Below are 27,362 nucleotides of genomic sequence, written 5' to 3' on the forward strand. Positions count from 1 at the left end.
TTCATATAACCAACAGATGGCGCTGCGTGATATTGCAGTCACTGTTATTCTTTCATATAACCAACAGATGGCGCTGTGTGATATTGCAGTCACTGTTATTCTTTCATATAACCAACAGAGGGCGCTGTGTGATATTGCAGTCACTGTTATTCTTTCATATAACCAACAGAGGGCGCTGTGTGATATTGCAGTCACTGTTATTCTTTCATATAATCAACAGAGAGAGCACTGTTATTCTTTCATATAACCAACAGATGGCGCTGTGTGATATTGCAGTCACTGTTATTCTTTCATATAACCAACAGAGGGCACTGTGTGATATTGCAGTCACTGTTATTCTTTCATATAACCAACAGAGGGCACTGTGTGATATTGCAGTCACTGTTATTCTTTCATATAACCAACAGAGGGCGCACTGTTATTCTTTCATATAACCAACAGAGGGCGCTGTGTGATATTGCAGTCTCTCCCCAAGCGAACTGTTGGTATAGGAATGATTAAAATTGACTGCAATCTCAGCTACTGTCCACTGACTCGAGTATAAGCCGAGGTAGACTTTTTTAGCACATTTTGGATGCTGAAAAACTCGGCTTATACTCGAGTATATACAGTATGTTCCATTTTTGGTGGGGTACAATAAGGCACTTCTTGTTATTAGTGACTTTAGTTTGGGAGGCTGAACGCTAGGAGTGGTGAGTCTGGGAATATGCTTTTGAGCCTCTCGTCCTTATGAAGTTTACCTTGTAGATCTCTGGCTATTTTTCTGAGGGTCCTAAGTTGTGGATTGTATGTGACCACTAGGGGAACCCGATTTATTTCAGGTTTTCGTTTATATTCCCAGACTTCTGGGAATCCTGGTGGCTGCATGAAAAATGTTACTGAAAATGTTACTGAATGTTACTGAAACTAAAATGTTCTGAAAATCATCATGGGCACATAGTATAAGGGATAGTAGCCGGATCAACATCAGCGGTGGAGCCAAATATAAAGTAAAAATAGGCTTTATTGATCAATGTTAAAATTGTATATACAAGCGGGCGGGGAGATACAGCTTGTTTCGTGACTAATACAGAAGCTTAAGCGCCCCCCTTCGGACAACACCTTTATAACCATCACCATTAAAAGAACAGACGCGCCAATTAAAACGTCACGGTAAATGCATTTGAGCTGAATCAGTTAGTGTATGGCATAATACATAGGTGTATAATAGGTGTATAGAGCAATCAGACATATTATTATTATGCTTGTCTGTCAGAAATAGTGAAATCACAAAACAACATCCTAACAAAATAGCAGAGTATAAAATAAAAAAGGCGATACGTTTTTCAAAGTCGCTCAAAATTGCCTCACGAGGCAATTTCGAGCGACTTTGAAAAACATGTCACCACGTGTGAATAGTTGCAGGCGACTTTAGTGCTAGTGGGTGCAAGATACCAGCAATCCATTCAGGGAGATTAGACGCGGCGATTAGTCGCCAGGCGACTAATCTCCCTGAAATCTTCCCGTGTGGCCTAGGCCTAACAGTTTGGCAGTAGGGATGGGCAACTTTGACCGGTTTCGTTTCGCCAAAAATTCGCCACCGGCAAAATGTCGCTGACGCCCATTAAAGGCTATGGGCGTCAAAACTTTTTTGTCGCACGGCGAGATTTTTTTGACCCTCGTCTTTTTTTTTTTGACACACACCGCCATACAAGTCTATGGGCGTCATTTCCGCGCGAAACAAGGAGAAAAAATTCGCCCATCATCAAATTGGCAGCGTTGAGTAAGTGAGGCTCAATTGTCGACATAAAAACACATAGGGGCAGATTTATCAAGGGTCGAATTTCAAAGTAAAAAATACTTCGAAATTCGACCATCGAATTAAAAGTATTTCTCGGCCATCGAATTAATAGGATTTTTTTTGGTCATCGAATTATCAAAGTAAAATTGTTCGATCGAACGATTAAATCGTTCGACTCTAACGATTTTAGTGTACGATTGAACGATTTTACTTCGATGTGTAAAGACTTTAGATGCATTAGAAGGTCCCCATAGGCTAACATAGCACGTGGGCAGGTTTAATTTGGCGAACGACTGAAGTCGAAGTTTTTTTAAAGAGACAGTACTTCTATTATCGAATATTCAAACTATTTTACTTCAAGTCGAATTCGAAGTAAATTCGAAGTCGTAGTATTCTAAAAATGACTTCGAATGTTCAAATTTTTTTACTCCGAAAATTCCCTCGAATTCACTTCGACCCTTGATAAATCTGCCCCCAAGTGATTTGTCAATATGGAATAATAAAACATATGCTGGGTCATCCGGGATATCAAAGTTTAAGATTTAATGTATGGCTTCTCCCCATTCCAGTAAGGCTTAATAAGTGGGCAGGTCCAAAATATGTGCAATAAGGAGCCTTTTTCTATACCGCATCTCCAGAATCAGTGGTGTTTTGGTAGATGTGTTTCAGTCTGGCTGGGGTAAAGTACCATCTTGAAACTATTTTGTAATTGGTCTCCTGTATTCTACAGCATCTACTGTACATAGCTTAGTCATAATATCACTGAGCTGGTCTTCTGAAAAGTGTGTGTTCAGATCAGAGGCCCATAAGTCAACAAAGGAAGGGGTAGAAGAAGCCCGTGAGTGGTGCACAGGGATTCGTATGGAGTCTGGTCTCTACCCAATATGGAAGCACCTCCCAGGGAATGGAAGAAGTGCTTTATTTGCGCAAATTTCAGGTGATCAATTTTCGAGAAAGGTTTAACAATTTGAAACGTTTCTGTATCAATGAACTCTCCCTTTTCGAGAAAATGGAACAATTGTAGATTGTCTTCAACCAGCCAGAAATATAACTTTTAATAGAAAAGATGGAGAAAATAAAAGAGGAAACGGAAAAACTGTTAGAGCAGATTTATCCAAGTTCGAGCCCTTAAGTTTATTTCTAATCTGAAAAAAAAACCCAGGAACCATTCTAGAAAGAAAGTGTATGACTAAGTGCCAGGCAGGCATGAAACGTGTAAGGCTGTCTTTGTAAATGCCATCTAATGTACATAGACGTTCTTGTTGAGTGCAAGCGCTTACATGTTTCGACAGAGATTTTGCAGACTTGTTATACTATATTCTAAAAGGGAAATTTTAAAAGCAAAAAAGTGGAATACAGAAGACCTGTGGCCAGAACTTTCACTAATTAGGGTTTTTGCATTTATTCTAATATCCCAAGTTTAAAACATACGCATTTGGATCCGGGCCTCTATAAAGGAGAGTCAAAGCTCAATAGTCTTACGTTTGGGATTCTCTTCCAGCCCCAGGCACCTCAGCCAGTGGTGTAACTAGATGTTACTGGGCCCCACAGCAAATATATTTGAAGGCCCCCAAAATATCCAGAAGTTGGCCTTTTTTACCAATTTATAATGAAATTGCTAGTTAATTATGGCCTCCTGAGGCCACCTATACCTCCTGGACCCCCCTCCAGCCTCAGGGTCTGCTTTCTCTGTAGTTATACCCCTGACCATAGCCTTTTAGATGGTAAAATCTCAGTGAAATTCAGTGAAGATGCCCCAGTTGCTCATCTTCTTTTCTGCCGATTCCCAGCACATTCTCCGGTGTGGGCCTTCACAACCGTGTTGAGGCAGTGTGTTGTGCAATGGCAATCTTTAGTATTTCACAATACTGGGTACCAGTGGTTCTTATAACTGAAGTAAACCCACAACTTATAACAAAGGCACAAAGGAGATCACTGAGATAACACAGGTCACAATCATTGATAAGTCAGTACATACTCACAAACAGGACTGAAAGCAGAACATCCTCCCTTATAGAACATGTAAAAAGGAATATCGTTCAGTCCACCCAGAGATCTCTTTCCTTCTCTTGGAACTGCTCTGAGTGGAACCCAGGTGGGTATTGTCTAGCCCATTGGCCTTACACACTCATCTTAACACACTACCACCTTGTGGTTAAACTAGGTAAAGCTAAGGGTCATACATTGACAGAGAAGAGCAGAATTACTCTCTCCATAACCGAGGGGCCCTTCAGTGAAAAAAACGTTAGTGGATTACACAATACATGAGAAAATATATATCAGTCCCCTACACTACTAAAGAGACGCTGAGCCTTTACATTGTTCCAGTAAGTTCAGTATATAATATATATATATGGTATTTCTAACCATATTCATTTTTTAGCATTTAGTTCTCCTTTAAACATATTGCCATAATTGTATAGGTTTACTAATCCTAAATTGGTATCTCAATATGATATGATATGATGACCAATGTCACCCCCCGAAAAAGATAGCTATCCAATGGTCAAGCCCTTGGGGAGCTAAAGGATATCGACCTCTGGATCTAACTTACACAGTCTAACTTACACTGTCGAGCCTCAATGTTTGATTTTAATTGGTCTTGGCATGGAGGCTCTCCTGGTTGGTTTTGGATGGTAATAGATAGGGATGCACCGAATCCAGCATATGCAAATTAGGACTCGGTTCGGTATTTGGCCGAATCTTTCGCGAAGGATTTGGGGGTTCGCCCGAATCCAAAATAGTGGATTCAGTGCATCCCTAGTAATAGACCAGGTATAATTAGCAGGATTCTGATTCTGGCTGAACCAAATACAACCCCAAATTTTACATATCTAAAAAAAAAATTCACTCTCCCAGTGGCCACAAACCAGATGCAGTGTTGCTTGAACGTTTATGAACCCTTTGGAGGGTTGACCTAGAAAACTTCTAAGTTACACCACTGAGGTAGAAGAAATGGAGACAATAGGAAAACATATGAAACTCATTTATTTCCAAATAAAATCCAGTTACATGTACATGGTCTCTCACGCAACCTAACTAAACAAGACAAGAATGAATACTGTAGATAAAGCTTTGGAGGGACGACCATTTCATAGCTTGGTACTACGGGGAACGCCACTTTTTTGGCTGGAATGCCAAGACAAATTATAAATATTCAATGCCCCATTAACATGAACCCATTCCGGCTAGTTGCCACCACAGTCTGGTCCTTAGAGTATTTATTATCAACAATATGTGCAAACTCAGCACCAAAGTAAAGTGGAAAATCCACTTATTTTTCATCAATAGATGGATGACTATAGTATGGAGGCCCAGCTCTATACCATTGCTGGTTCAACACATACCCAAGGGTCCTGGAAATACCACAAAATGTCAAATAACCAAATCAAAAGCACACCACATATGCAGGTCAAAATTTTGCCACCAAAAAGTATAAATAGCACCTTTTTTCCCAGTAACTTTAAGATGGAGATCTTTTCATTCTGGGGTCCATTGTTATATGGGACAGACTGTAGGAAAACCATGTGAGATTTATTTAGTAGTGAGATTTCACATTGGATTGGAGCTATGAATGCCTAAGGAATAGGTATCTACTTGTCTCGAGAGGAACATTTATACAAAGTTCCGTCGAATCTGCTCCAAGGTCATTTACAGAATTTCTTAAACATCTGTTCTACATATGTATTCTTCATCAGTATCTGCCATGGAATTGGCCTGGAAAAAGATTGATGCAGAGAGATGCTCCGCTTGTTTTTTTTCCGGAGACTGTAGTGGCCAAAAAAAAAGTTTATCAAATGGAAAAAAAAAATTAGGGTGGATGGGCTGAGACATAATTTGTACCAAAAATGTTTAAATAAAAAGTTAAAACTGTTTTAATATTTGTTTAATAAAATTGTCAAATTTCTAATTACATTTCATATTAAAAAATTTCCAGCTATAACCAGAAATCTCTGCATTCATGTTCAGCATTCAAAGTTCAGCAGTGACCCCTACGGATGATTCTTCCTCTGATAGAAATAAAGCCGCCTGCTGTTAGTCACATTGTTTAGAAAATGACAAAGTGTAAGAAATGCCAATTGTTTGAGTGAGTTTCCTCATTTTTTTCATGGTGCACAAAGAGTTGTGATAAAAAGTGACCAACCCAGTTAGCAGGAAGGGATAATGGATTAGCATTAGCAGATATTCGAAAAAGTGAAAAGTGGGAGCTGGAGAAAAGGATTATGAAGGGCAGGACAGGACAGGAAAACAGTAGGGCAAGAGAAGGTAGAGTAGGTCAAGATCCAAAGACAATATCAAACAACACATGGCACCACATACAACTAGGCCATTCACGTTGGGTTCTATTTGTGATAGGAATGGGACTGGCAAAATCACCAGTGCAACATAAGGACTACTACTAGTGAGAGGTGCATCCATTATACCACTGTGAGTGAGGTAGACTTTACTAGGACACCTGGTAGGGTGAAGTATCTGGATGTGGGCAATAGGGATGGGCGATTTTTTCGGCTTGTTTCACCGCAAAAATAAGACTTGTATGGCGGCGTTCGACAAAAAAAAAATTCACTGCGCGACAAAATGTTTTTGACGCCCATAGACTTTAATGGGCATTGGCGACATTTCGACGGCGGCAGATTTTTGGCGTAACGAAACTGGTCAAATTCGCCCATCCCTAGTGGGCAACAATGAAGAACTTAAATATATAGGGCAGGCTTCATTCTAAAATGATGAATGTTTATTACACTTAATACTATTCAGGCTACCTGAATCACCATTCCTATGGTTGGAAATGGCCAACTGTTCCACAGAATCAGAAAAATTCTTGGTCTGGATATAAACAGAACATGTAAGAACACAATAAACCTGTTGGTGACCTTCACTATAAACAAAGGGTAACGGAGGTAAAGGTGGTGGTTTTAGAGTCCTCCTCATTCAAATGTTATGGTAGTCAAAAAAAAAACAATTCTTTTACTTGCAGTACCAATTCCCACCAGATGAGGTTAATGACCAGATCTGCTCTGTAGACACAACGCATGCACTTTTGACTCAAGCATGGCACAAGCCTAAAGTTTATCATTATGATACGACCACACACAGTGGAGTATGAAGCTCTATAGACTAAATTGACTAACCAAAGCAAACAGAAGAACTTCCAAGAACTGGATGGAAAGGTCTGACATTGCCACTTACTAACTGCAGGACAACCCAAACACTTTCCTACAGTGATTTCTGTAGCTAATTTATAATTTGTTTTCCCTCTGATGATCTTCACATTACGCAGGATTTACAATATCTGAATGACCATAACTAAAACAAGTACCATGGGCCCATTCATGAAACTAGTTCTCAAAACTGTAGTGGTTAGTGAGGAGACCAACCCATGTAAACATAACGGATGGTTGTGTGGAATTTTAAGCATTATGATAATTAAGATGATAATTAAGTATTTTGTGTCATCACTAGATTGAGAGCCTCCATTTTTTATTATAAAAATGGAGCAAGTTGAGGGGGGTGTAATAATTTAATATTAGAATAATATAGAGAGCAGTCTTGGTGGCTGCAGAATGGCCATAGAGCAGTTAGTGGTTGTTGGACTTTTTCGGTTCAAGCTTCTTTGGAGGCCCAGGCAATAGCTAGGACCTCACGTACCCCATCACAAGATGATATAGGAAAACGGCTATTGTTCATTAGAAAAATTCACCTAAAACCTCACCATAACTGACCTTCAGACTGAGCCGTCTTAGGAATTATACAACCCCAAGGGGGGATCTTGGGAACTGCTGATACAGAGGGATTTCAAGCCATATTAACTTTCAATAAATGTCTTCAAAACAGGTCATCTTCTCCAAGGCTGAGGTCACATGTAGTAGTGTAACGTATTGTAGTAAAAATGTTGTACACATCTTTGCCCTTAATACCCACATTCTTCATATGTAATTAAGTGCTCCCTGGATGCAAGTTTCACAGTGATGGAGCAAACAGCTACATCTTTTATCCTTGATAGAGACCACGTTCTGACCATGTGCATAAACAATGCACTTAGTGGCGTCATAGTTGTTTTCAAATTGATGGCGGCATGAGGCAACCCAAGCAAGTCTTCCAGTCCCAATACAGGTGTCCATTATCCATGGGCTGGCACAAAGAATATACCCCAATCTGCTAACCCAGCATAGTTCATAGACTATACCACTAATGCTCAAGGCAGGGGTAACATTGCACTACATTGCTAGATGAATGCAAAATTAGTGTCTGCAATTCATTATCTGAGAACAATTTCTGCCTAAAATATGAGACCCACCAGAAAATCTGCTGGTTAAGTTAATAACCCTGTGGCACACCAGGCATAGTAATGAGTGCAGATTGCAAGTTGTTAACACCCTGAGTAGTCAAACATCCACAATTATTTCCAGGAACTGCTCAACAGTACATTTCTGGTCAACAATAGCCAATCAAGAGCTTTTCATTCCACAGGTTGTCAATGAGAAGTGACCATAGCCATATCTTGATGTCCGCTACAAACCCCCTGATGTTCCCTTATAGTTGCACCTAGTACATGTGCCCAGAGAAAAGGAGTCAAGGCTGAGCCATTCAACGTTCTCCCTCCAAGGGAGAGGAATTTTCTAGCTTGCGTTCTACTCACAAAAACACTCACACACAAAAACAGGGTCAAATTTTCTACATATGTACATTATCACAGTCCCAATTATACAACCAAAAAAAAATAATAATAATAATAGCAAAAATAAACAAAAAATCCAATCCAATAAAGTAGTCCCGTAAAATATCTTTGTCTTGGAAGAAAAAAAAAAAATCATCAGCCCAGGGAGAGTTTCCAAATTTCTTTATAAAAAAAAGAGATGGTTCATTTGATATTTTTTCTTCCCTCTGTCCTTAGCTCGCATGCAGCTTAGCGTCTGTCGAAGGGGTAACCGCGGTGTTGGAGAACCCATCATATCGGTTTTCAGAACAAAGCGAAAGATCATCTGCAGTGTCCATGCTGTTGTTTATCTCTGAAAAGAAAGGCAGAAAGAAAAAGTACAATTTTTAACTTTTCTGGAAAAAAAAAAATGTCTTCTTGTGTTCATGAAATCTTAATAAAAATAGGAAAAGCTCTCCCTTATTGAAGAGCACAGGGGCAATAAAAAAAGGTGCAGAGTTTTGAATTCTAAATTAAAATCTATCACTTTGTTGAAATTTTGGGGTCAATTTATTAAAGGTCAAATTTTGGTTTCATTAAAAATTCTAGTTTCTAGAAATTTTTTTTAGAGGGGAAATCCTACAATTTTAAGAGATATAGGGGGTTATTTACTAAAATCCAAATTTATCTCATATTTTATTTAAAAAAAAAAAAAAAACACAACCAAACTCCAATGCCTGATTTTAGCTTATTTATTTATTTAAAACGGATCGTGGAAAAACTCGAACCCCTCAAATTTTTTGGGCTTTTCCCCGAATTGCTAGAATTCTTTGGGCTTTTTGACAAATTTTTTTGCCTTCAATATTTTCAGGTGTTTTGGGATACTTGATGATAGTTTTCTCTCGAAAACGGGATAAATTTTACCTGATTTTTTCAAGTTTCATTATTAGTAAATTAGCCAAATTCATAAATGAGAGTCAGCCCGAGTTTGTTTCTGGTAAAATATGATAAGAAAAAAAAAAGAGAAGTAGAAAAGTGGAAATTTAATCTTAAAACAATGACTTGGAAATTAAGATTTTTTTTTGACAAATTAAGAACTTTAAATGAAACCCAAAAAATATATTTTTTGAATAATGTTAAGTTTTAAACTTGTCTAAAAAATATAAATTTCCAAGTATTCGTTTTAAGATTAAAAGTAAAAATTTCAACAAACTCAATTCAACAGTTTTGAATTTAGAGTTCAAAACTCTGCCATAATATTGACGTTTAGGGGCCTATTTATTAAACTTCGATTTTTTTTCTTGACAAGTTTTTAAAGGGGATAAGTTGAATATTTAGAGGGAAAAAAACTAGAATTTTTAGAGATTATTATACCCCAAAACCGCTAAGAATCTGAATTGAAAAATACTCTAGCTAAAAGCTGTAGAGGTTGTGTAGAAGTTAATGGCAGATGACCCTAAATAGGTTTCTTGACACTGTGATCTGCGCTGGATAATCAAAAAAAAGCCAAGGTTTTCATGTGACTCGAAAAAATCCTTAAACTTGTATGATCCAAATTTTAGTACAATTGTATCGAGACTTTTCCCTGCACTGACTTTTTAGAGCTTATTATTTAAAAAATTAGTTAAATTCATGGATGGGAGTTAGGCCAACTTTGTTTTAATAAAAAAAAAAAAAATTAGATAAATTTGAGTTTTCGTAAATACCCCCCTAAAAATCGAAATTTTTAAAATTATAATACATATGTAGAATAGCTTACCTAATGGCATTAAAATGTGACTTCTTGTATGTTTAAATGAAAACCAATGAAACTATTTTTTTCAATTCTACATACGTAAAACAACACTCCAAGGGGCAGATTTACTAAGGGTCGAAGTGAATTTTCGAATGTAAAAATGTAGAATTTTGAACTAATTTTTGGGTACTTCGACCATCGAATAGGCCTAAATTCGACTTCGATTCAAGTAAAAAAATTCTACTTCGAAAATCGAAGTTCTGTCTCTTTGAAAAAGTTCGACTTCGACACTTCACCACCTTAAACCTGCCGAAATGCAATGTCAGCCTATGGGGACCTTCTAGAACCTATAGCTAACATTTGGCTAAGTTTTTAGAAGTCGAAGTAAAATCGTTCGATCGATCAATGAAATCGTTTGACCCAAAGGATTTCATCGTACGGTCGAAAGCTTTGACTTCAACCGAAAACGGCTAAATTCGATAAAAAAGACAAAGTCGAAGTAATGCAATTCGATGGTGAAATTTCGAAGAATATACCACTTCGAAATTCGACCCTTGATAAATCTGCCCCCAAATGTTTAATTTTAGGGGGTTATTTATTAATGGTCGAATTTAAAATTTATGTGAATTTTTTTTACTCTAATAATTTAGAATGTACTCAAAACTCAAATGGGAGGACAAACGTCTAATATTTGATCAAATAGTCCCAAACCAAAAATTTTAATCGAATCCAAATCCGAGTTTTCCTCTAAAGAAACATCTTCAAATGGTTCAACAGACCATTGACTTGTAAATAAACTTGGCAGGTTTTAGATGGCAAATATTTGAAATAGAACTGTTTCCAGGGTTGAGGTGTAAAATTCGAGTTGGTGATTTCAAATTTGAATTTAGACCAAAATCTTTTTTGAAAATTCTAATTTAACATTCAAACATTAATAAATCTGCCCCATAATGTCAACATTACGGCACAGTTTTGAACAAAAAATAAAATGTAAATGTTATGACTGAATCAGAAAATATTACATTTAGGGGCAGATTTATAAAAATGTGGGATCAGAGCTCATTGCAAAAAAACTCACCCACCATCTATTCAATCCTATGGGATTTTATGAGGTATTTATCAATGGATGAAAGTTAGAGTTCACCATTTGATCAATACACTTCCTTCCCATAGGAATAAATAGAAACTGGATGAGTTTTTCTATGGTGAGCTCTAATTTCCCATTTTGATCTGCCACTTAGGGGGTTCTTTATCAAAGGTCTAATTTGAGTGAACTCACAACTTGAATGGTTTCTAACTTAAGAAACTCTAACCAGTGTGTGTGGGGTTAACAACTCGAATGGATCGAGTTTTCCATGGGAAAAACACAAATAGTTCGACTTATCGAGCGGAACGCTCTGAAAAAAACCTCAAACATCATGAAGGTTATTAACATCTTCAAATGGTTCAAGGGACCTCTGCCACTGACTTCTACATGAGCTCGACATGATTCAGGCTATTTCCAGAGTTGGGGTATCATAAATCTTGACAAATTCGATTTTTTTTAAAAAAAAAAAAAAGTAAAAAAAAGTAGTTTAATAAAAAAAATTAAAAAAAATAGATTTTTGACTGAATTTTGTTAGTGGGAAAAAACATATTGAACTTAATAAACCTACCCCATAATCTCTAAATCGATGTCTTTAAAATAAAAAGGGGGGGGACATTTTAATGTTTATTCTCAAAATTATGACTTTACAAAGATATATTTTTTAAATTTACTTTTAATCTCAAAGACATGACTTTAAAAAGCTGAAACATCATTGGAGGGTGGGAGACCGTAACAGTCTTAAAGCTTACTGGTTGAACCACTGTATAGAGGTCTCATATACTAACAAATCTAGAGCAGTTGTTACCACATTTAATAAATCACAGGTTATAAAAACACTCAAGGACAAACAAGGCAGATACTAGGGGGCAGATTTATCAAGGGTCGAATTTTCGAATAAAAAAAACTAGGAAATTCGAATAAAAAAAGACCAACCGAAATGTATTAAAAAAAAAAACAGGAGTTTTTTCAGGTGAATAGGCTGTTTTCGTTCTAATTTGAATAGTACAAATCGAAGTAACATTGTATTTGATTGAATCAAATAGGAGAGGGGGTTGGTGGTCAGTAACCTTTATCAAGTGAATAAGGACCATTAACACGTGTTAATGGTCCTTATTCACTTGATAAAGGGTATTGAATCCAAAACATGTTGTTGATAAATCAAAATTTTGAAAACTATAATACATATGTAGAATAGCTTACCTAGCGGCATTAAAACATGACTTCTTGTATGTTTAAATGAAAACCAATGAAAAATATTTTTTTCAATATTCTACATAAGTAAAACAACACTCCAAGGGGCAAATTTACTAAAGCGCGAATCGGTTGACGCTAGAGCAAATTCGTCAGGGTGACGTCATTTTGTTACTTCGCTATGGCGAAGGGACGTAACTACGCTAATTCACTAACTTGCGCATTTTACTGAATGTTACCTCTTGCGCCAGACTTTACTTCGCCAGGTCAGACCAGACGAAGTGCAATAGAGTAGATAGTCCCTTACTTTTTTAAGGGCGATAGTATGAAAAATAGCGTAAATTTTTTTGGGGGTAACCTCCTTCCCCCCTATATTTCCTAACATATGGCAAGTCAACGATACATTGGGCACATGAATAGGGCAATAGAACACCTTTATTTTTTTAAAGGTTTCCTGGGCTTGTGTAGTGCAATATAGTTGCTGGAGCATATACGTCCATTATATTTTAACTTCACAAAATTGCAAAATAGGCATCGCTAGCGTAACTTCGCTCTGCCTGACGAAGTAACGTTGCGCAAGTTTGCTACCGTTCGCCTCCCTGAGCACAACTTCACATTTGAGTGAATTTGAGTAGCGCTGGCAAAACTACGCCTGGCGAAGTGTGGCAAAGCTGTCGCTGGCGCAACTTCGGATCTTAGTGAATTTGCCCCCAAATGTTTAATTTTAGGGGGTTATTTTTCAATTGTCGAATTTAAAATTTATGTGATTTTTTTTTACTAAATTAGAATGTACTCAAAACTCGAATGGGAGGACAAACGTCTTATATTCGATCGAATAGTCCCAACCTAAAAATTTGAATCGAATCCGAATCGAGTTTTCCTCTAAAGAAACATTTTCAAACTAGGCAAATCCCCGGGCCCAGGTGGCCTTAGCGTTGGATTTTACAAAATCTTAGCACCAGATATCATCACCACATTACATACACTCTTCAACAAAACTCTCCAAGTTCTTCCATTATGGCGAGAAGCAAATGAAGTGCAAATTATTCTCTTTCCAAAAAAAGATAGAGACCACACTAATACACAATCCTACCGACCTATCTCTCTCTTAAACCAAGATTAAAAGCTACTCTCAAAAATCATGGCAGATAGATAACAACTAATCTTACCTAGAATCTTTTCCCCAATCCAAAAAGTTTTTAGGTTTTAGTAAAAGCTACCCACCAGATCCTAGCCTCAATATTTATACACAACATAGAAAAATGCAAACATGGAATACTAGTTAATCTAGATGCAGAAAAAGCATTTGATAGGATATACCACACCCACCTTCTCAGATTACTCAAATTTCAACACTTTGGTCACAAATTATTGAAACTTTTTCGTAACCTATACACTTCTCCATCAGCCTTTCTCATAGTGAACAACATAAATTCTGATAGGTTCCCTATAAGAAAAAGCACCAGACAAGGCTGCCCTCTGTCCCCTCTTTTCATTAACATAGCATTAGACCCATTACTCCGGCACTTAGCCCAAAACCACACATTTCAATGTCTTACCATAGGACAAACACAATACAAAATAATAGCATTAGCAGATAATAGCCTGCTATTCATAAACAAACCAAATTCTCACATCCATGCAATTATGGAAACTATCAACAGAAATGCCACCTTCTCAGGCTTAAAAATAAACTATGACAAATCAGAAGTCATTAAGCTAAAATATACTGTACATGCAGTTTAGACACAAGACATCCCCTTCAAAAAAGCACAACCCCACATTACCTATTTCGGCATTAAATTCACAAACCATCACACAGATACCTAAAAATAAAACCTAAGCCAAACCATATCCAATATCCAGAGTGACCTAGCAAACTGGAAGACTATAGATCTCTTGTTTTTGGGAAGAGCATACCTTATCAAAATTATATATTTTCCCAAGCGGTTATATGAAATCCAGATGTTACCCTACTATTTAAAACAATCAGACCAAAAACTAATAAACAAAATATTTAGAAACTTTATTTGGGGTGGGGGGAAATGTAAAAAAAAAATGGTTAGAAGCTAAAATAACCATGACCACATCGTCATTAAATTTCACTCCCATTCTATGAGAATAATACCATCTAGTCAATACCAGATTATGGCTTTACAACTATTACCCCTTGAAGAAATTTAAAATGGGCACATTACCCAATTCAACATGCCTAAGATGCTGAGGAACAGAAGCCTCACTAATACACTGTATATGGTCCGGCCCAATTATTAACGCATTTTGGCTAGAAGTGCACAAATACTGGCACTCACTAAACAAACAAAGATTCCAGCCCAATACAGAGTGGGCTCTGTTTAGATATTCACTGTGTCCCTTTAATTTTGCTAAAGCTAACAAAGCATTAGCAGAAAGATTAGCTGCAGCAACCAGAAAAGCCATATTGCAGGAATAGCTTTCCCCTACCCCACCATCTATGAACTTAGTTAAGAATAAACAAGATTTTCTGTTTCACATGGACTGGTTGGAAGCCTCCTTAAAGAAGACATTTTGTGTAAAAAATAAGAATGTACTAGTGCATTATACTCATTTAGATATAGAAGACTTGTGTTTAAAAAACTTGTGTTTCAGGCGGATTTATTGAATATTTCTGCAAAAACCCTAATAATCCCTCCCTTCTCTTCCACTTCCTGTCCCTGAATTCCCAGGCTGTGCAGGGGAGCGGGCAGCATTCAGCTCACTGCACTGTAGGACAAGAACCAATCAGCAGCTAGCAGGACCTGATAAGGAACTGACACCTGTATTTGCTTGTGTGACTGCAGGGCTGTGATTGGCTGTCCCCCTCCTACTGTGCTTCTGGCAGGGACCATTAGGACACGCCCTTATTTGAAACACAGACAAGGACCAGAGAACATCTATAGGGAGCTCCAATAAAGGGGCTAATTTTAAAGATAATAAAAAAATTATTCATAATCCTATTTTATCGCATCAGTCAAGCAAAATGAACTTTAATTACACTATATAAATTATTTGAATCTTGTTTCCATCAGTCTGGGAATTCATAATTATAACAAGCAGGCAGGAGCCATTGTGTGGACATTGTTATTAAGACAAGACTTGTATCATCTCAGAATCTTGTTTGTGCACCAGAATGGGGGACCTGATGTCCATCCCCATGTCCTGGTTACACAATTAAATGGTGAAGAGATTGGGGGAATGTGGGGAGAGCAGTGACATCTATAAAGTGCTGAATGGAAAGTGAAAGTAATTGTCTGCCTAAGGAGGAGGGACAGGTAATATTTGATTGACAGCTGAGATGTTTAAATGAGCTTACAATAGCTATGAATGCTTTAATACAAAACAGAAATTGGATTTCATGTTTAATTTGAAAAGGACTTTTATTATACAGATTTTTGTGTCTGGGTGACAGGTCCACTTTAAGTAAAACTGTCCAAACCGATAGATTTTTTAACACCTGGACCACATATATTTTAAGCCTCCCTCCTGATATCAGACTCATAGGGGCAGATTTATCAAGGGTCGAAGTGAATTCGAGGGAATTTTTGAAGTAAAACAAAATCAAAATTCGGAGTCATTTTTTGGACACTTTGACCATCGAATAGGATACTATGACTTCGAATTCGATTCGAAGTAAAATAGTTACAATATTCGAATATTCGATGATCGAAGTACTGTCTCTTTAAAAAAACTTCGACTTCAATAGTTCGCCATTAAACCTGTCGAAGTGCTTATGGGGACCTTCTAATGCCTTTTTTTACAGTTTTTGGAAGTCGAATAAAATCATGCGATCAATCGCTAAAATCGTTCGAATCGTTGGATCGTTCGTTTTTACTCCGACCACAGGAACCCAAAATTCGATGAAAAAAACTTCGACTTTGATATTCGAAGTCGAAGTATTTTAATTCGATGGTCGAAATTCGAAGTATTTTTAACTTCGAAATTCGACCCTTGATAAATCTGCCCCATAGTGTCCACCTTCCGCTATACTCCGTGGTATGACTTCAACCTAACGAAGACAATATCTGCCTCCCACATATTTTACATCTAGGACAAATAATGGGCACGTTTGATTTTAGTTTAATTACTTTGTTTGTTTTATTATTAATGTTTTCAAGCAAAAAAAAAAAAAATGATTCTCCAGCACTTACTTTATTTAGGTGTGGCGGTAATTGTGGAAGTGTAAACACCGTCACCCCATCCCAACAGATTTTAGATTTCACATAATGTGCCTTCGTTTTTGCATATGTTCTTATTTGTATGTTTAAAAATGAACACTTAAGACCTCTATACGTAAACCAATCCTTTATTCGTTATGCACTTATATCAAATTTAAAACAACATGACTGTACCTGTACAGAAGTGAAATCAATTATTTATGTGTGCTGGACTCCAATAAAAAATAATAAAAAAAAAGATGAAAATTTTTAATCTTGATTTTTAAATCTATTTAAAAGGCAGAATTCTTATTTATTTTTTTGTAAATGTAACAAATGGACATTCCCTGATATTTCTAAATTTTAAAGTGTTTTTACAAAATATTTGCACTTTAGAACTCCACATAAAGATATTCTAAGGATTCTTAGATTCCCTAAGGTTAATATAAAATATCAGCAGAACAACTAAACAAAGGAAGATCATCTCTTAATTGGAAGAATTTGATGTTGTTCAAACATGTTGTTCAAGCTGTTGTATTGTTCTTGTTTTTTAAACCTCTCATTTGTAAAAAAAAACAAACAAAAAAAATCACTGTGGAAGAATGAGATTTTGCTTGTTTCCAGTGCAAGCAGCGAGTGAGAAATAAAAAATAAATAAAAAAAATGTGGTTGAATTTAGTTTTTTTTTTCAATTGAATTTTTAAAACATTGGGGGGGTTATTTATTATATTATATAAAAAATTTATATTGTGAGGCTTTTTCCAACTCAAATAAACTGACAATTTAAAAGAAATTCAATATTTGCTTATTTATGAAAAATATCTGAATGTAAAAAACTCAATTGAATGCATTTGGGAAAAAAACTCCCATACCTCTAATTTTTCGAGTTTATAGGCTTAAAAAGAACTCAAATACCTTGAATTTATCAAGTTTTCAAGAAAAAACCCTAAATCGTGAAGGTTAAAAACATCTTTGAATGGTTAAACCAGTGATCCCCAACCAGTAGCTCGTGAGTAACATGTTGCTCTCCAACCCCTTGGATGTTGCTCCCAGTGGCCTCAAAGCAGGTGCTTATTTTTGAATTCCAGGCTTGGAGGCAAGTTTTGGTTGTATAAAAACCAGATGTACTGCCAAACAGAGACTCAGTGTAGGTTGACAATCCAAATAGGGGCTACTAAATGGCCAATCACAGCCCTTATTTGGCACCCCAAGAGCATTTTTCATGCTTGTGTTGCTCCCCAACTCCTTTTGGTTCTGAATGTTGCTCACGGCTTCAAAAGGTTGGGGATCCCTGGGTTAAAGGGACCTCTGCCATTGACTTTTACATGAATTTGACAGGTATTTTCCAACTTTGCAGCTTATAAAATAAACCGTCGTGAATTTAGATTTTTTTTTTTCTTGAAAAATTCTAGGTTTTTTTTTAGTGAAACTAATTTTGAAAAACTTGAACTTTTGGAGAAAACACAACTCGACCTTTAATAAATGACCCCCTTGAATTTGAAAATGAGTAAATTTGGTTATGTTCTAATGCAAACACAAAAAGCAATGCAATGCGAGTGTGCGATAACCCCTCCGTACCTGCAAAGATGAGTTTTTCCTTCATGATCCGGACGTCGCGGCTGGTCCTGCGCACGGCGGCGCTCAGCATAATTTGCTCGGGGTTATACGTGCGGATACTGCCAAGTCTCCATCTGTAACAAGGACAGAAATACCCCCAATGGGCAGTGAACATTACACAAACTATAAGCCACAATAACAGGGCTCTTTTTATTGAATATTTCAGGCAGTGCTATGACCTCAGTCTTGCCCTTCCTAAACATGGCAGGATTGTGGCACTGCTTGGCTTCTACAGTCTGGACTGACACATTCACCTACAGGAGGGGTGCAGAGAGTCAGTGCAGCCATAGGGCCCCATAGGGTCATAGGGTTTCAGCTATTAAAAATAAAATGATCCAAGGTACAGTACACTACTCTATACCCCCTAGGAGGCAATGTAGAAATGCTCATGCCTTGAAAAGGGAGACCTAAACTCAAATAGAGAATGAATGCACTGTACACTCTGGGTGATCTTCTGAGCACTTTTGCAATTTACATTAATTTAGAGTTACCAGATCTCTTGAAAATTCATGAGTATGTCTTGAGAACCCGGATAGAATGGCTGCACTGATAGCAGTCTAATTTAAATGCAGCCCTGCAACAGTTACTTATTTGATGTTTCCCTGAATTTTCAAGTGATCTCGTAAGCAAAGACTAATGTCGGCTTTCAGCGCAGCAGCACTCTTAGGGGATTAATGATCAAAATCCGAAGCAGCTTTTTTTTTGATAAACTATAGTAGTACTTATCTGTTATCTACTGTGTATCCTGTGCTTGAATGGCTGCCCCCATGGCTACACAGCAGCTTGTTTATATAAACTATAGTAGTACTTATCTGTTATCTACTGTGTATCCTGTGCATGAATGGCTGCCCCCATGGCTACACAGCAACTTGTTTATATAAACTATAGTAGTACTTATCTGTTATCTACTGTGTATCCTGTGCTTGAATGGCTGCCCCCATGGCTACGCAGCAGCTTGTTTATATAAACTATAGTAGTACTTATCTGTTATCTACTGTGTATCCTGTGCTTGAATGGCTGCCCCCATGGCTACACAGCAGCTTGTTTATATAAACTATAGTAGTACTTATCTATTATCTACTGTGTATCCTGTGCTTGAATGGCTGCCCCCATGGCTACACAGCAGCTTGTTTATATAAACTATAGTAGTACTTATCTGTTATCTACTGTGTATCCTGTGCATGAATGGCTGCCCCCATGGCTACACAGCAACTTGTTTATATAAACTATAGTAGTACTTATCTGTTATCTACTGTGTATCCTGTGCTTGAATGGCTGCCCCCATGGCTACAAAGCAGCTTGTTTATATAAACTATAGTAGTACTTATCTGTTATCTACTGTGTATCCTGTGCTTGAATGGCTGCCCCCATGGCTACACAGCAGCTTGTTTATATAAACTATAGTAGTACTTATCTGTTATCTACTGTGTATCCTGTGCATGAATGGCTGCCCCCATGGCTACACAGCAACTTGTTTATATAAACTATAGTAGTACTTATCTGTTATCTACTGTGTATCCTGTGCTTGAATGGCTGCCCCCATGGCTACAAAGCAGCTTGTTTATATAAACTATAGTAGTACTTATCTGTTATCTACTGTGTATCCTGTGCTTGAATGGCTGCCCCCATGGCTACACAGCAGCTTGTTTATATAAACTATAGTAGTACTTATCTGTTATCTACTGTGTGTCCTGTGCTTGAATGGCTGCCCCCATGGCTACACAGCAGCTTGTTTATATAAACTATAGTTGCGCTTCTGAACCAAACACACCAGTTGTATCAGTACAGGGTAACAGTACATTATATTGTCATTCCTTTAAAGGGGTTGTTCACCTTTAAATTAACTTTCCGTATGATGTAGAGAGTAATATACTGAGACAATTTCATGTTTTATTATTTGTGGTTTTTGAGTTATTTAGCTTTTTATTCAGCAGCTCTCCAATTTGCAATTTCAGCCATCTGGTTGCTAGGGTCCAAATTACCCTAGCAACCATGCACTTATTTGAATAAGAGACTGGAATATGAATAGAAAGAAGAGTAATAAAAAGAAGCAATAACAATTAATTTGTAGCCTTACAGAGTATTTGTATTTTTAGATGAGGTCAATGACCCCCATTTAATAGCTGGAAAGAGTCCGAAGTAGAAGGCAAATAATTAAAAAACTATAAAAAAAAAAAACAAAACAATGAAGACCAATTGAAAAATTGCTTAGAATTAGCAATTCTACAATATACTAAAAGTTAACTTAAAAGTGAACCACCCCTTAAAACACTTATTTTTGGGTGTTACTGTTCCTTTAAGAGCAAAGTGTGAGGAAGACAGTAGAGGATTCTGGGGGGAGGAGTTTCTTATGATCACAAGAGCACAAGTTCAATCAATATTTTTCTCTTTAGAATCAAGGAACATCTCTTAGATGCACAATGTATTAATGTGAACGGAGTATGGCTACACCACTGCTGGCCCCCATGTACAGGGCCACAACTCCCAGCACCTACTCACAGCCGAGGGCTGGCAAGCTTGATACAGAACCTACAAGAGCTTAAAACATTGATGGTCACCTATAAGTGCTAATAAAGTTATTTTAAGAGTTGAGATCGGAGGCAAATGGTAAACATTTCTAACAATTATTATAGAATATAATTTTTAATTTTTCTAAGAACTGGGGCTTCTTCCTCCTCTTCATAAAACCCAGTTGGATCTGAGAATTGGGAATTGGGATCAAGGGAGAACAGGAAGGATGTTCAACCTGCCAGACCTCACATGTTGCAACATATCTATCAATAGCTACACAACATAATATGTGTTTTGTACTTTTGTCTAAGCCCCCCTTAAAGTGGCCCCTTTAATGCTAGGGCCCAGAACAAAGGCCCGGTCATCCCTGCCCTGATTGCTACAGACAGACATGACTTTATAAGTAGGAAATTGATGAGCAGTAAGGACATGGCAAGAGCCAGAGACTCAACTCTTGATTCATCCCTTGCTATAAATGGTCCATTTAGACCCTGTTTCCCAATCTTGGGCGCCCAGATAATTTTGGACTTTCAGCTTACCACAAACCTTGTTATAGGTTGTAGAGTTCTGGGAGTTGTAGTCCAATGGCAAGATTAAGAAACCAGTGTCTATAAAGATTTCTACTCTTTGCTCTCATGAGTATGTGCCCTCCCATTCTCCAACACCTGCCTTACATAACACATGTCTCCCAACACATATGTTTTCAAGGAGTTAAACAGCACATGTAGATCACGGATGGACCCAACAAGGCAAGGAACTTCATGACAGTGCTATTCAAGTTTACTTTAGTAGTACCCTAGTTAGATAACCATCACAAAGGTCTACAAATGCATTGTAAAAGTTGTCTTTAGAGTTGGTATTAACAGGAGGAAACTGCTTCACAGGTCAATATTTATAGGGACCCCATTAGAACATCATCTATAGCAAATACGTTGGACAGTCCTACTTCGATATACTGGAGCAAGACCCATGCTGTTATTGACCGGGGTCATCAAGGATCTCTCTGTTGAAGGTTATCAGACACAAAGTAGACATGGTGAGATTTCCAGCAATAAATTATACAGATCTCTTAGACTGAGAAGAAGAGTCAGACAGACAGAGAAGGGAAGACCGAAAGAAGGGGTTAGTCACAGAATTACCTGATCAAATGATAGCTGTGAGATGCCAAAATGCAGCAAAGAGGAAGAAAAGGAGGAACATGCAAAGAGGTCAGAGCAATCCATGTAAAGTCAGAAATGCAGAGAGGTTAGTATAAGTCATCACATTGAGCCCATCTGCCCTACACAAGCAGTGGAAGCAGCGCTGGAAACCTAGTTCACTAGTGTGTAACATATAAGGAACCTTTGTCATGTGATATATTCAATATTTCATTTGCCCCAATGTGTTTTTACAACAACCCCCTTGTATTGCCAGTGTGGATCAACTACTATTTCACCTAGTAGATCAGAACAAGATGTGTAGTGTAGACCTTTAGGAAGACAACGTTCAGTAAGAATCAAGTCAGAGAGAAGAGCACTGGGAGTGAGAGATAAGCAGCCAATATGCTGGTTATTCATCAACTGGAGATGGTTGAAATAAGCAGAGTGTTCCTATGTATAATGTTACATACGTCAGCCAGGGCGGGAAGCATTGGGACAAACTCTGCGACCCCAATAGCAGTTCTTTGAGGTGCACCAGCTAATTGCTGGATCCAATTTTTTGTATAGCAAACTGGTAATTTTATTCACAACCACATGGTAGCACCTCCATCGCTGACTCTACAAGTAACAACATGTCCTATAATCCAAAGGCCTTATTAACTGGCTAAGAACATCATAAACACACCAAGTGTCACATTAAGTGAGGGGCTTCTCCAAAAAACAGACCCGAACAGACCCGAAGTCCAATGAGTGAATAATGAATATACTGGTTAACCTGAGATCCAATGTAATGGAAGTTACAGGAAGGAAAAAAACCATCAAAAATATAGACACAAACCACTATGCCCCAAAGAGAATTCTGCTGATGGAGCTCATGTAAACCAGGGACGCCCAACAGCTGGTGTACAATACAGAACAACTGCATCCAAAATAACCAGGAGACCTGCACTGCAGTACTTATTCCAGCCAGCCTATGGCGCTGTTCAGCTATTTCATTTGTTGAACTCAAATGCCAGTTCTACGTAGGCTGTTCAGGGCAGATAGATGATGTGTACATGCATTGATAATGTGCAACCAACTACAGGTATAGGACCTGTCATCCAGAATGCTCTGGACCTGGGGTTTTCTAGATATGGCTATTTCTGTAATTTGGATCTTCATAGCATAAATCTACTAGAGAATCATTTAAACATTAAATAAATCCAATAAGGATTAATTATATCTTAATTTGTATCAAGTACAAGCTACTGTTATAGTATTACACATTTTTAATATTTGGAATATTTGGACAAAACAGAGTCCATGGGAGACAACCATTCTGTAATTCAGAGCTTTCTGGATAATGGGTTTCGGGATAACGGATCCCATACTTGTACCAATATGAAAAGAAAAGATGGACTTCTGGTCCACATTATGAGCCTTTCCCAGGGATTCAACCAGCAGGCAAGACGGGGAAGAGATTTTGTATGTGGTTGCTATCTATATCATCCTGCATAGTTGGGCAGAGATAATTACACACTACTAGTTGGCAGATGCAGGGATAATGTCATAAAATCCTTATTTATAAAGTCCTCATTAGATCTTATAACTCATAGAAACTAGACCTGTTTCTAAACCTGTTGGTTTAATACATTACTCCACCAGGACCTCAAATGCTCCTGGCCACCACTTCTAGGTTCTAGTTCTTCAGGCCATATGGGCAAAGCCAAAGGAACTGACCACCACATTCTTCTTTATGGAAACTCATTTATGGGAGACACTATGTAGAGCGTTTGCATCTGGCTACAATTCAGCAGATACCATAGCAGTAGTCATACCGGGACAAACATGAAAGACAGAAGAAGAAACTTCATGGAACAGAATGTGGTATTGTATTTGCTGTTCTGGATTCCTGAGATGAAAGCCTCCTGTGCGGATTTACTTCACCAAGAGGAGGTAAAAAGCAGGGTTGAACTAACTTACTAGGGTACTGGGAAAAACAACCCAGTTGAGGTTGGCTAGGAAATTTGGTGACTACCAGGAGATGGGGGGGGAGAAGGAGCCAGGGTGATGGGCCTTTTAGTATAGACCAGGTCCTAAGGTGGGCCTCAACTACTCCAGTCAGACACTGAATATTCATCTGTTATACTTTGAGTAGGGTTGACCAAGACCTGTGACTATAAACATCGAGGCTTTTGTGCCTGATCACTATGAGACCATGGGGTTCCTTCTATTAATTACAAATTGACCATACAATGAACTGTAAGTAGGGACATTAACATCCCATTTGTTATTCTGCTCACAAGAAAACTGGAACGGGGTCAGAGAACCTCAAAGGACCTTCAATAAAGTTTTGTCCTGTTGGTCGAAATACTACTTGGAAAGCTTGTTGGCTTCTAACAGATTGGCCAACTGCACTGAAATCTGATGAGCGGATGAAACTGTCCAACATGACTGGTTCTTGCCGTGTGTTTCATCTGTAGCAATGTGCCGGGTATTATTACTTGTGTGACCTTCACAATCACATGACTTCTACCCAGCTCAACTCTGTCCATGGATCAGTTCAAGTGTGTAGGTGCAATTGTGGAAGGGTTAGGTTTCTATAAGCCAACTTTAAGAATATGGGTTCCAATGGAGCAAACTTCCTGTGCACCCTAAAAACATCTCTAGCGTTAACAAAGTCTGCTCCATAGCTACGCAACAGAAACCGCAAGCTCTTCTGCCGAAAGCCCTATGTTGCAATTCATGGCACAGCAATGTCTAGAAATGTATCCACTGACCGTGGGCTTTTTTGGATTGATATAAAATATCAGCCTGCCCCAGTGATACATATATAAATATGTAAAGCCACAACAAGCAGGAGATGAACCCCAATGCAGAATGGGGTATATTTGAGCTGCAAAGGAAGAGCAATAATGTTCAATCCATAGCACTTACTTCTGTAATATAAAAACTCCTACAATGACAGTGAAGGAAATGACATCCGACGTGATCCAAATTATATAATATTCATCTGGAGGCTGAAATAGACAAAGTGGAAATGAATGGGCAAATGAACATGACGTATACCTCCCACTTCCAGGGCATAGTTACGGCTGATGGAATATAGAATAAGCCATATGGGAAGGCCTGGATATTCACTGGATATTCCGGCAGGGACAAACCCCTAATATCCATGTTCCACCGGGGTTTTTGGAAGCATGAAGCGGTTCCCCGGCTAAGCATTTAGCACAGCTCAATACTAGTGCACAGCAGCCCCTACATCAATGCATTGCTTGTGGTGCAAGGAAACCCAGGATAATTGTATAGTAGAGAGTTATTTTGATAAATGTAGATGTATTCTGCCTCAATGCACAGTATTGGGGTCCTTCTATTTATTTGTAGTGTCCAACCTGTAGACCCCAGCTGCCATAAAACTACACCTCCCGCTCTAAGAATTGTATTTCATCAATAGATTCCAGTATAACTTATTGTATTCACTTTCCCCTGCCCATTCACCCCTGTCCTAGGAATACATACGCCATATAAATCAATATCTGGACACTCAGGCATCACACTGGACATGGCAGCCACGTTCCTTACCATTAACCAGATGGGGAAAGGCACCTTGCTGAGGACATGGGAAGCATCCGACGTGACAGACGGGACTCCTGCGCACCATAGTACCGAGTACAACCAGGGCTCATTGACAGTGTAAGTGTTCAGGGTGAGGTTCTCTGCCTTGTATTCCCTGCCAACACAATCACAGACTAGTGAGACTCCAACTATAGGGCTTCATAGGTGATAAAAAGTGTATGTCAGCCACACGCAGACTCTCACACCAAGGTACAGCTTCTTGCAAAGAATGACATGACAATGACAGCTATGAGTTAAACTGGAGTAAAATAAATAGCAAGGGCTGCAGTACTACCTTCCTCCAGCAGGTGGCCTTGTATAACTATATACTGTTATTTCATATTTCATAATGCAGGCAGAGTGGCTTTTTGGGGCCAACTTTTTGGCCTCATAACATATAGAAACTTTGGGGAACAATCACCCTGCTATAGCTCCAGGGGTACCCAGGGCACAAATAAGCACTCACCCTAAATCTCCCCCTAACTGCCCTTCAGACTGGGCCCCCTTAGCTCATAACAAGGTTACAGATATAAAGAAACATTGGGGTGTCACCCTGCTATAGTTCCAGGGGTACCCAGAGCTCAAATAAGCACTCACCCCAAATCTCCCCCTAACTGGCCTTCAGACTGGGCCCCCTTAGCTCATAACAAGGTTACAGATATATAGAAACATTGGGGTAACAGTCACCCTGCTATAGTTCCAGGGGTACCCAGGGTACAAATAAAGACTCACCCCAAATCTCTCCCTAACTGACCTTCAGACTGGGTCCCCTTAGCTCATAACAAGGTTACAGATATATAGAAACATTGGGGTAACAGTCACCCTGCTATAGTTCCAGGGGTACCCAGGGTACAAATAAGCACTCACCCCAAATCTCCCCCTAACTGACCTTCAGACTGGGCCCCCTTAGCTCATAACAAGGTTACAGATATATAGAAACATTGGGGTGTCACCCTGCTATAGTTCCAGGGGTACCCAGGGTACAAATAAGCACTCACCCCAAATCTCCCCCCTAACTGACCTTCAGACTGGGCCCCCTTAGCTCATAACAAGGTTACAGATATATAGAAACATTGGGGTGTCACCCTACTATAGTTCCAGGGGTACCCAGGGTACAAATAAGCACTCACCCCAAATCTCCCCCCTCACTGACCTTCAGACTGGTTCCCCTTAGCTCATAACAAGGTTACAGTTTATACCGTATATCCTCTGTAGTGACGTCAGTGTAGCGCAGGTTCAGTAGACTGATCCCCGTCTCTTGCAGAGATTTCACGTCTCTCTTGAGGTCAGAGGCCAGATGGAAGCTGGGGGCCATGTCTCTCACCAGTTCTCGCTCAGTATCTGAGAGCCAGATCACCTGTAGGGAAAGTGATTATCAATAGTGACAGAAGGTTAACAAGGGATGATAAAGGGGTCTGGGGAAACCAGGTTAATTCTACTGCAAGTAACACATTGTTCCTGGAATTATTATTATTATTAGTTCCCTTCATTTATATACTGCCAGTAAACTGTATATTGAGGAAGTTGTCAGGAGAAAGAAAGAGGCTGATGTTCTTCTGCTTAGGAAAGATGTGAGAAAGGTTTCTAATTTTATTCCTAAACAGAAGAACATCAGCCTCTTTCTCTCTCCTGACAACTTCCTTGACTACTTGCTGGTCAGACTGGTGGGAAACTGACCAGCAGGTGGCGCTGTTGTAACACAATTCATTCCTATTAACAGTACATGTATCCCTTAATATCTTGGAATAAAAAACAAAATACATAATGAATGTACATTACAAAAGTGCTTAGAATAGCCCCCTCCTCAATTGTATATTCACTTATTTTTAAGATTTAATTATCCTTTAAAGCAGCATTATGTCCTAGGTTGATATTTTGTGTTCTGTTTCTTTACACAGG

At 38.4% G+C, this 27,362-nt stretch overlaps 1 protein-coding gene across 2 annotated transcripts in view; it reads right to left on the reverse strand.

The window, feature by feature from the left end:
* Positions 1–4,751: 4,751 nt before the first annotated feature.
* gdpd5.L (glycerophosphodiester phosphodiesterase domain containing 5 L homeolog) overlaps positions 4,752–27,362 on the reverse strand; it is a 133,207-nt gene continuing 110,596 nt past the window's right edge. Inside the window, exons 12-17 of one of the 2 annotated variants that reach the window (XM_041582828.1) lie at positions 26,663–26,820; positions 25,431–25,578; positions 24,786–24,868; positions 21,870–21,884; positions 18,181–18,293; positions 4,752–8,790 (exon numbers count right to left, since the gene is read on the reverse strand). In XM_041582828.1, coding sequence (XP_041438762.1) covers positions 8,672–8,790; positions 18,181–18,293; positions 21,870–21,884; positions 24,786–24,868; positions 25,431–25,578; positions 26,663–26,820 — 636 coding nt within the window. In that variant the 3' untranslated portion in view covers positions 4,752–8,671. The remainder of the gene's footprint in view (positions 8,791–18,180; positions 18,294–21,869; positions 21,885–24,785; positions 24,869–25,430; positions 25,579–26,662; positions 26,821–27,362) is intronic. The other variant, XM_041582829.1, reaches the window with a different exon arrangement.

Source organism: Xenopus laevis, chromosome 2L, assembly GCF_017654675.1.
Source record: "Xenopus laevis strain J_2021 chromosome 2L, Xenopus_laevis_v10.1, whole genome shotgun sequence".
Classification (NCBI taxonomy): domain Eukaryota; kingdom Metazoa; phylum Chordata; class Amphibia; order Anura; family Pipidae; genus Xenopus; species Xenopus laevis.